Raw genomic sequence first — 10,254 nt, 5'->3', positions numbered from 1 at the left:
GGGGTTTGTTTGTTTGTTTGTTTGTTTTTAATTAGGGACTGTAGTTTCAAAAATATGGTTTCTCATCTCTTTTCTTATAAATTTATAGGTTTTCTATTCAAAGCCTTGGTGTTCCCTCTTCCTGCCTTTCAGTGTACCCATTTTGTATCTCAGTTTTCTGACTTTAAACAGATCACGAGACTTACAAACCACACAAGAATCTAAAAAAGCTTCACTTACCAATACTTTTAAGTGTTTTGCCTTCCCTGTCTTTTAGGAGGGATGTATAGGTGAACCAGAAGGGATAGTAAATAACCATGTTTTGAGCAGGATCGAGAGCTTAATACCTGCAAGTTCTGGACGTGACCAGCCCTCGATGGGCTCAGACTCTTGCTTATGATACTGGATGATCTTTGCTTTCTGGCATGACTACTGCTACGCAACATTTTCATACCACTTTATTGTTAAAATGCAGGTTGTCACAGCAAGTATGTGCTTTGGCTGCTAATTTATCTTGGTTTGTTCTTCTTCTTGCAGATTTATTTGTTTGTTTCATTTTTAAGTGTGGTGTGGCTTTCTGGATACTTCCAACAGCAGCAGATGTTGCTTAAGGGAGAAGCCAGACTACCCAGATCCATCTGTTGTTGTTGTTTGTCCAAATGGTTCTCTAGGGATATTTCTATTACTAGTGTTTCCATGAAAGCAGGCTGATGGCTGGCTGCACAATCCCCAGCCAGGAAGTCCCCTTGGCTGCTTTTCATCTAGTCCTTTTCTTCTGACATGTCCAGCTTTGGTGGCCTACAAGGAGTCAGGCCTCCTCCTGGAAGAGCTGTTGAGTTCACTCAAGGCACTCACGCAATCACGCTGTGTCAAAGTACAATGAGAAGCAGAGGAATGTTGGCAAGAGAAAATTGGGTATAAGCTGTGATTGAGACATTAACAGAACCATTGTTTATTACTCAACTTTCTATGACAGCAACCAAGATCAGAGGTTTTGTCTTTTATCCTCCTATGAAAACCTTATCTGGATCAAGTTGAGTCATGTCAGTATACAGATTTTCTGCAGGAGTCCCTCCTATGTGGGTTTTTCAAGAACTTGCAAATGTACTTTATTCAGCTCAGCCTTCTCTTCCCCATTCACCACCTGAATCATTTCTGTACAAGTAAGTCTGGATTTCGTTGCTTACTGTTTGTTTTGGAGCCACAAGAAATCCATTTGTCTTTGAAAAGCTTATTTTAATTTCAAAGTAGTTTTAAATATGTCAGTTTAGAGCTGCTCTGGTTTTAATTTGTTTTTTCTTTGGTTTCAATGTATTGTCATTTCTACATTTTACTTCAACAATCCAAAGGGATTATATATTATGAAACATGAAATTATATACTAAGAGTGGTGTTGTCACAAGAACAGTTTGCTTCCACTGTGCAATGACTGACAATTCACTCTGTATCCGTGTACAACTGCTGCAGAAACCGTTGTGAGACCTGACTACTGCAACTAAACAAAAGTGTCTGTGCAGAGTGGTGCATGCAGTAACTTGATGTCTGAGCTAGCTGGATGTAAGCCAGACTGGTCTGGAGATCAGGTAACTGCATTAACCAAAAGCTCAGAGCTGTGTTGATAAGTCCTGCAGAGAGAGCAGTTATGGTAAATGCAAGCAGAGTGTCACACTGCTGCGGTTTCAGTTTTCGTATCAGAGCTGGCCTGCATCCTGGTAGCTCAAACTGTAAGAGTAGGCAAGCAATTCTCCAAATCCATCCATGCCATGTAGACATAACCCCTGAGGTATGTATAAGGTCTTTTGATATTCCAGAGAGGATATCAGTTCCCAAATGCTCTGTCTTCTCTAGGTTCTCAATTCTCCACCCTGTTCTTTCTGTTAGATGAAATTCCACGTCTGTCCTGATGCATGCCCAGATGTCTATACCTCAGTTCAGATGGGCAAGGCTGACAAATCTTGCCTTGCTGATGGAGAGCAGCACCTAGAAGAAGAGCAGCTGGTTCTTATTAAACACAAACTTGTTCAAGAAAATCGACTACTTATTCAGGAGTCTCAGCTCTGACTTCCTTGGCCCTACAACCTACTGCAGCTCCTCATCCAAGGCAGCGCTTCATCTTTTGAATCTTTTTGTACTCTGGTGTATAACAAAAGACAGGGATGTCTCACACTCAGTCATATCTCAGCTTATGCAGACTGGGATTTGATAGACACTAGGTACAATTTCGCAAGACAGTAAGACATGCTAGCCCAATTAGGATAAGCCAGCACTGGGAAGCCAATTCCTGAAGCACCAGCTACATCCCTTTTGCGGGACTGCTCAGCCCCATGCTGTTACTGAAGCCTCTTGCAGGAGCTGTGTTGCTCCTCTCCCACTCAGCTGGTGCCACTTCTCTTTTTTTCTGCCCTGACAGATCTGGTATCTCCTCTGAAGGGTGAAAGGGAGGAGACAACACTCACAAGGTCTGTACCTCAGGTCTGCAGACCCCACTCTTTCCCCCAGAGCCTACAGCACAAAGGACAGCACAGCACATTTTAAAAGAAGGTGGGGAGATCACAAATAAACATGGAAGCTGAGGGAATAGAGCCTTGAATGATCATACTAGCAGTCTATAGACCTTGGGGCTAACCCTTACCCATATATATCTCTGTATTGCTTGTTGGAAGCCTTTCCTTCCCAGTGTGAGATGAGATAATAAGCACTTGGAGACATTTTTAAGTGATGTCAATCAGTCCACAGCAATAAAATACCAAGAAATGTCTTTTCAAACCTACAAAGCTGCACCATGAGAGTCTACCCTAGCTTTTGGTCTCATCTCTTTTTTTTTTTTTTTTTCTATTTTAACATGCAGAACTGAAAGAGATGCTTACCCACAGCAGCAAAAGGGAAGTTGGACAACAGTGAAGAGCCATCATTTATACAATCCAACCCAGAAAGAGAAATGAAAGAGACAGCAGAAGACCAAAAAAGAAGAAGTGCACACCCGAGAGCCTGTACCCAGAATGCCAGTACTACCTGAAAGGACAGGAAAATCCAGACATCCACCTATTCATTCTTCATATCATGTAGCACATGACTCGGTTAAGATGGAGAAAATATCTAGCACTGTCCGAAGGGCAAAGAGAAGCTAATTACCAAACTATTCACGCTCTTGCAGAAGAGAGATTCTAAAAAGATGGAGAAGACACATCACAAGCACATAAAGCAGGAAGAAGCAGATGGAGCTGCTTGCAAACTTTAAGGCATTTAATCAAATTCTACCATCAGAATTTCATCCTGCCTCATCCTGCAAGTTGATCTCCATGCACAGATGTCTCTGACTTCGGTCTCCTTCTTTGAGGCTCAGGGGCCCAGGCAGCAACTGGAATCCACAGCACCTGATGTGTGCCCTTTTTGCATACTTCATCTATTGCTCTGTTCAGCTTGTGAATTGAAATCAACAGCACCTCATATAAATGCCCTCTTATGACATAGTGATATCTGGGTTCCATGTGCATTGGCAGGTAATCTGGGACTGAATAAACTCTGGCCAGGAATTTCAGATGGAGGTGTCTGTGGCTGGGCTTCTGGATCTGCATGAAGACAACTGGATAAATAATCAAGTGTGCTGATCATTTTCAAATTGCCATGAAAATCACTCACACTTCACTTGTCTCAGTATTAGCTAACATCTTTTCACCCAGGCATGGATACCCTTTGGCACTGGCACATCATTGCAATGTTGTTGGATGTACTCATCAGAAAAGATACACGTAGCTGAGTATATCAGCATTTTGGTAGAACCCCATTTAACTGAAAGAACAGATTTAAAATGAAGTTTCAACACTCAGAAAAGCTTTAGGAACTTAAGAATGTAGTCTGTGTATCTTTGGGCTGAACAGGGTATTTGGCTGGTCAGCACTCTGCTCAGGCCCATTCATTTTGTATTTCTTCCTCTCTTCTCTGTCTTTCTAATGCATCAGTGGATTGTTTCTGCAGTCAAGGGTGGTTTTGCACTAGATGCCTCCTCTTCCAGCAGAAAAATGAACATACAGAATTTACAACACAATTAGCAGCTACCTAGCATGATTCTGTGTGTACCACACTACAATACCACATTGGCAGTCTTGGTTTTCTACCAGACTATCATTGAGAAGAGTCCTGGGTTACAAAGTTCCAGCATTGCTGAATCACTGTGGAGTACAGGGGGAATAAATATCACACACCTTGCTGTCACACAAAAGTACCTGTCAACTACACCAGAAATTGTGCCAAATTGCCAAATATTGAGGAGGCAGTACTACTGTGCTGGCAGCAAAAGGGGGCTGTATTGCTGCACCCTTGGGGAATGAATCTGGGAAGTCTGCAGCATACTAGCAAGGCATCTAACAAACACATGGTCGATCAGGAGTAGTTCCCTTCACTGACAGTATTCTTATGCACAGATCTAACCTGGTGTTGATGTCTTCTGCTATGTTGGACTTTGCAGTGGGATTGAGCCCTTTGTGCTGTTATCTCCCAAGTTCTTTATGTCCCAGTGCATAGCACCGCATGGGATAGGGCATGAGGACACTGATAATGCATTATGTCAAGTAACAGTGGTCTGTTGCTCAGCATGGAGAGCTCATTTCACTATACTACAGCCACACAACGCTCATGTCTAGCTAGCTTCCTCTGGGTGCCTTCACCTTTTATATGTCAAACCGATATGCCAGATGCAACTAATTAGGTCATCCCAGATCAGACCAGACCACTCTGGTGCGAGGATCACAGTAGGAGAGAGGGGCTATGAAATGGCAATTGCATGGCACTGATGTAGCAGTAGGTAAACATGAAGTGATGGTCAAATGAAGTGATGGTCGAATGAATGAGGCTAATGCTTACCGCATGCAACTTTCCAGGTATGTACCCACAGCAACAATTCACATCATAGTTTACAGTAGTGATACTACAGCTAGCACTAATGCCAGCAAAATACTCCACCATTTCTTTTATTAGAGGAAACCAGTAAACCAAAATCATGCAGAGTGTCATGGTTTTTACCATGGCAAAGCTGAAAGCAGGCTCTCATTGGGCAAGTGTGTATCATAAATGACAAGCCCGATCAGAAGGCGATCATTCCTTTCTCTGAGAAAGCAACTTCTGGATCATTAAATTTAGTTCATAAAATGTAAAATTCTTAAAGAAATGAAGGATATTTTTTCTCAATGGGTTAACAAAAATTATATGACATGTCTTGGATTTTAATTTAGGTGCATGATCATACGTGGATTAAGTGAACAGAAAACAGAAGTAAAACAAGTAATAAAAAAGCAAATTTACCACTGTTTATCTAGAAAATAAAGTAATTAAGCAAAACATAACAAGGCTTCACTGAAAATAAGTTTGTAGACAATCTTGAATATTAAACCCCCAATATATCATATCTAGTCTGTTTTCTTCATGCACAAGTTTCACAATGCCATAAATAAAATGTTGGAAACCAAGCTCTCCAATGACTTGAAGCTGGCACGGACAATGAAGTGTTGGGGGAGAGCCCTGAGCCACTTGTCTTTGCTGCAGAGTTGCCTTCAGCACACAGGTCCAGCCGAGTACCAGAGCTGCAAAGTATCAGCAAGTAAAAGACACACCACAGATTCACAGGGTGGTAAACCCAGTTTTAGGGTGCTCAAAAATGTAGCCGAGTGATGCAAAGTGCTGAGGTGACGCAAACTCATTTTGGCAGCTCAAGCTTATTGAAACATTTCTGAAAGGACAACTTTTCCCTAGCAGACTCAGTGCTGGTATGTGCATCATTTCTGTGCAATCCATCATAATGTCAAGGCAAATGAGACAATTAAAGGAACAGCAGCAAGAATTATCTGGGAGAGTGGTTTTATAGAGAAAGTTTAAAAGAGCTTAATACATCTAGTTTTGTTAAAGCAGAGGTAGATGGAGGCATGTATCCAGCCAGCAAATGCTTAAGTAATGCAAACCTTAAGGATGGGGAGGAAATACTTGGGCTTATACATATGGGAAAAAGTAGGAGTAAATGAAAAGAGGGTGGGGAAAGGCTGAATATCAGAAAATCTTGTTGGCAGTGAAGAGCAGTGCTTGTGCAAATTTTTCAGAGGAAGTGGTGGGAATTCTTTTAGTTATTTTAAAAATAATTTGATAAATACTAATAAACAAGCTAGCAGAAGTAAGTCTGTACTAGCAGAAAAGTTGATTGGATGATCCAACAGCCTCTTCTCTCCCCATTTCTTTCTTTGCTTGGTTTATTTTCTACCAATTCACAACGTACAACATTTGGTAAAGGCAAAAGTGAAGAGAAAGTAAACTGGGGCATATTCACAACAGAAATCTCAATGCCAATTTAAGAGACTGTATTTCCCACTGTGAGTTCCTGTCCTCCCAGCAGAACCTGAGAAAGAGACCCCACAAACATTTCTCATTTATTCAAGTGCAACATCACCTGGATTTGATCCATGTCCTGCGGAAGAGGTAACCCCCTGCAGGTGAGACAAGGTGATTCAAACATTTGATTATTGCTTTTGGAATCTGTCAGGCAGATAACATCTAATGAGTACCAGCAGTTGAAGAGGTTACAGCTTGTAACTGTTCTGCCACTCTCCCAGAAGTTTCTGCCTCCATAGCAAAGGTGGCAGGACAGAAACTACACATCTGTATCTCAGCAGTTCTGGTTTCTTGTCCAGAAAAGGAGTATAAACTACCCATGAATGTAACTTCCATGACAGTTGGATGCTGACACTTGGATGTGCTTAGGAGGAATACTTCAAAGTACCATAGCTCAGTAAACGTTGCAGTCTTTAAGTACACACCTTTCCACCGATGGTAGGTAAGACTGAAGGTAGACCGACCATACCTCTTCTGGTGTTAAATTTACTCTGTTTTAGGAATCATGCTAACAAAGCAGACAATGGCTGCAAAATTCAGAGTATGGCTCCCCATTTCAAAGTCTTTCTGATGTCTTCTCCAGTAGAACAAGGCATTTCTCCATCTGATGAGTCAGTCAGCTGTTGAACTTAAGTGCCTAAGTATTCATGCAACTTCCATTTATCATCACAAGTACATTTTCGTAGTTTATTATAAGAAGTGGCGTTTTTAATATAGGAATTGTTTTTTAAAAAACTGCTCAATAGGCTCAAGCAATACTGCCATATCCAAATGTTAATATTTATATGCACCACATGCATAAACCAAGCATCTTGAAGAGCCTCAAACATGTATGAAATAATACAAACCAGATTAATTCAGAAATAAATTAACAGAACGCTTCTTGCTTTATCATTTACAGACATTGAACCATAGTGTATTGTTTTTCCTGCACAGAAAACAGTGGGCGTTCTGGACAAAGATGAAAGGGAGAATATGTACTGCGAGCTATCTGTTTTCTACACATCTAATATCTATTTAAAAAAGACATTCTGTGTATAGAACAATTAAAAATCGCCTATATTTTAATGCTGTAAGCTTTAAGAGTCATACATACCATGATGGTAGGACTCATAGTTGTTCTCTCATTTATATCATTGCCTTTTTTTTTAATAGCACAGTTGGCATTTCCATTTTTACTCCCAGGCAGATTTTGCCATCCTTACATCTTAGTTTCATTAGAGTTCCCATTCATTTTAGTGGGTAGGATGCTCTACAGCATGAATTAGAGCAATAAAGTCTGGCTGCTCAGTTGTGTAACACTGGATTTGAAATACAACAAATAGAAAATAGCCGACTTCTTTTTCCAGAAAAGTAATGCGTGTGCAGCAAAGCCTTGTTAAGAAGGTAAAATCAAGACCAAACAGAGTCCACTGTAATAAAGAAGCAGCACTAACTGCTGTTTGTCTTTCTGAGTTCTTTACTTAGATTTTATTATGCTCTTTGATGTACATACCTATCCCCACAGAAGTCAACATGTGGGCTTCTGCTCACAGCCATGACTGGCCTTTATATTTACTGTGGTTTGTGTGGTTCTGAGAACTGTGAACAGAGACTCATGCTCCTAAGTCACTGATTCATGTATGTTCTTTTTCAATGCAGCGGTCAAAAGATTATGCAAGTGTGAAAGATTAGTAATTATACAGAAGCCTCTAACTTGACTCCTCGCACATCTTCTGGAAATTATTACTGTTGCTGGGGAAGGCTTTGACCCAATGTTTCCAACTTTCCATTTCCTCCCTTGAAAATAAACCTAGTTGGTGCTGTGGCCATAGTTCAAGTAAACAACAGTATCCAGAATTTCAAGGCATCTTTGGGGTGTTCTGACAATAAAGCACAGTGTATGTTAGGGTTGTGTAAGAGCCATAATAAATGTTACTATTTTTAGGCTGTGTATTAGTCGGCCCTTTAGAGACTCTGGATCTATTACGCTATCCAAATCTCTTATACTGTTGTGACAGTTGAAGTTCAACCATGCATTCAAGCATGTCAAACCCAACGTAACATGTTGATCATGTAGCAAAATGGATGATTAAGGAACAGAGAGCATGGGTGCATACAGCTTTTTACTCTAAAAAGCTAAGCCAGTTCCATCACTGAGCAGGAAGTGCTTGTACTACAGACTTTTCCCTCTGCTGCTTTATCCAAGATGACTTTGGCAGTATCAGTCCTGATCTTGGACAGCCAATATCCTGAGCAAGCGATGGCCACGGTTCGTATCTCTTACTGGCAACCTCACCACACCGCACGCCTGGTTCCACAGCTCCTTTCAGCATTGCCAAAATGCACCCATTTGCTGGGGCAACATCGCATCCGCTTGACAGATACCAACCTCCTACTTGCAACAAGATACCTGCTCCCCCATTGCAAATTTGCTTCATGTGTTTCACCAAGGCCCCGTGGCCAACCGTGACGCCGAAACGGACGGGAACAGGTCTACGTCTTTCCGTGCCAACTGCAGACGCGTGGTATCATGCTCCTGCTGTAGCACAGGACCTCGCACCACCCCTCAGGCGTGCAATATCTCATTTTATTGCTGGCGAGGGTGTGTGCGGAAAGGCCCGGCCCGGCAGCGGCGAGGGCGTGGGGGCGGCGTCGGCCGGCTTCCTTCACTGGGAGGCCTACCGACATCCCTGCCCCACGACATCCCGGGCCTCCAGCAGCGCGGCCGTGGGCCGGGAAGCTAAAGCCCGGGAAAAGGACACAAACACCGGAGAGAAACGTCCCCGCCGAGGGGCGACTGCCCCCGGGAAGGGGGACGGGGAGGGGACGGGGCCGCCGCCGCCACTCCGCCCCGCCAGCGAGGCCGCAGGGCGTCGCGCGCAGGCCACCCCGCCCGCCGGAGGGAAGGGCCGCCCACCGGCGCGTCAGGCCAGCCCCCGCGCGCCGCCACCCTCCCGCCACCATCTTGAATGTGGGCAGGAGAAGCGCCGATGCTCTCCGTAGGGAAACAATAACGGCGACACCTCAGCCCTTCAAGAGGCAGGGAGAGTACTAAAGAGGCGGGAGGACCCCACCGCGAACAGTCAGCACCTGCAGAAGACCCAAAGCCGTATTTTTAAAAAACAAACACCAAAACATAAAACAAACCGAACACGACCCCCTTCCCAGACTCTCTGCCCCAGACAGGAGAAAGGGGGCGGCTTGCCCGCACTTATAATGGCACCTGCTTCCGCCCTTGCCTGGTAGCCCCGCCCCCTGGGCGCAGGTACGCGCCTCCGTGTATGTGTGCGCGCGCTCCCGTGGAATGTCCTCGCGGGCGCGCGCGGCGCTGGCCAACCCCTCCTCCCCCCTACCCCCCCCCCCCCCGCCACCTCCTCCTTCTCCTCCTCCCCCTCCCTCCCTCGCTCGCCCGTGACACACGCGTCAGGAGACGCAGCGCGCTGCGGGGTGCCCGCCCCTCCCTTCCCCCCCCTCCCCGCCCCTCCCCTCCCCGAGCTCCTCCGCGCGCGCGCCGCGGCCCGGCCGGAGACACGGCGGACCCGCACCGGCTGCGGCAGTGCGATGACGGCGCGGCGGGAGGCGGCGGCGGGGGCGGCGGCGGCGCCCGGCTGTCCCGGCTCCCCCTTCCCTCACGCCGGCAGCTGGGCGGCTGCCTGGCGGGGCGCGGCGCTGCGCTTCGCCCTGGCGGTGCTCCTCCACACGGCCCGGGCCGAGAAGGAAGGTGAGACCCAGATTTCCCTTCCTTTCTTGTCCCTCCCCGGCCCCCCATCCTCCTTCTCCTCCTCCGGCAGCGGTTGCGGGGCCGTTGGCGGCCGCGGCCCGCGCGCTCCCCGGCGGTGGTTGCGGCCTGGGGGGGGGGAGAGGGGGCGGTGCGGGCGCGTGCCGGGGGGGGGGGGGGGGGGGCGGCTGGGGAGGCTCCCG

General features: G+C 45.6%; 1 protein-coding gene across 1 annotated transcript in view; it reads left to right on the top strand.

Annotated features, from left to right (window-relative positions):
* Positions 1-9,894: 9,894 nt before the first annotated feature.
* Positions 9,895-10,254, top strand: part of TMEM131 (transmembrane protein 131) — a 99,800-nt gene continuing 99,440 nt past the window's right edge. Inside the window, exon 1 of the mRNA XM_049834116.1 lies at positions 9,895-10,054. Within this exon, the coding sequence (XP_049690073.1) occupies positions 9,895-10,054 (160 nt within the window). The remainder of the gene's footprint in view (positions 10,055-10,254) is intronic.

Source organism: Accipiter gentilis, chromosome 31, assembly GCF_929443795.1.
Source record: "Accipiter gentilis chromosome 31, bAccGen1.1, whole genome shotgun sequence".
In the NCBI taxonomy this organism is placed as follows: domain Eukaryota; kingdom Metazoa; phylum Chordata; class Aves; order Accipitriformes; family Accipitridae; genus Astur; species Astur gentilis.
This window is presented reverse-complemented; position numbering and strand designations above follow the sequence as displayed.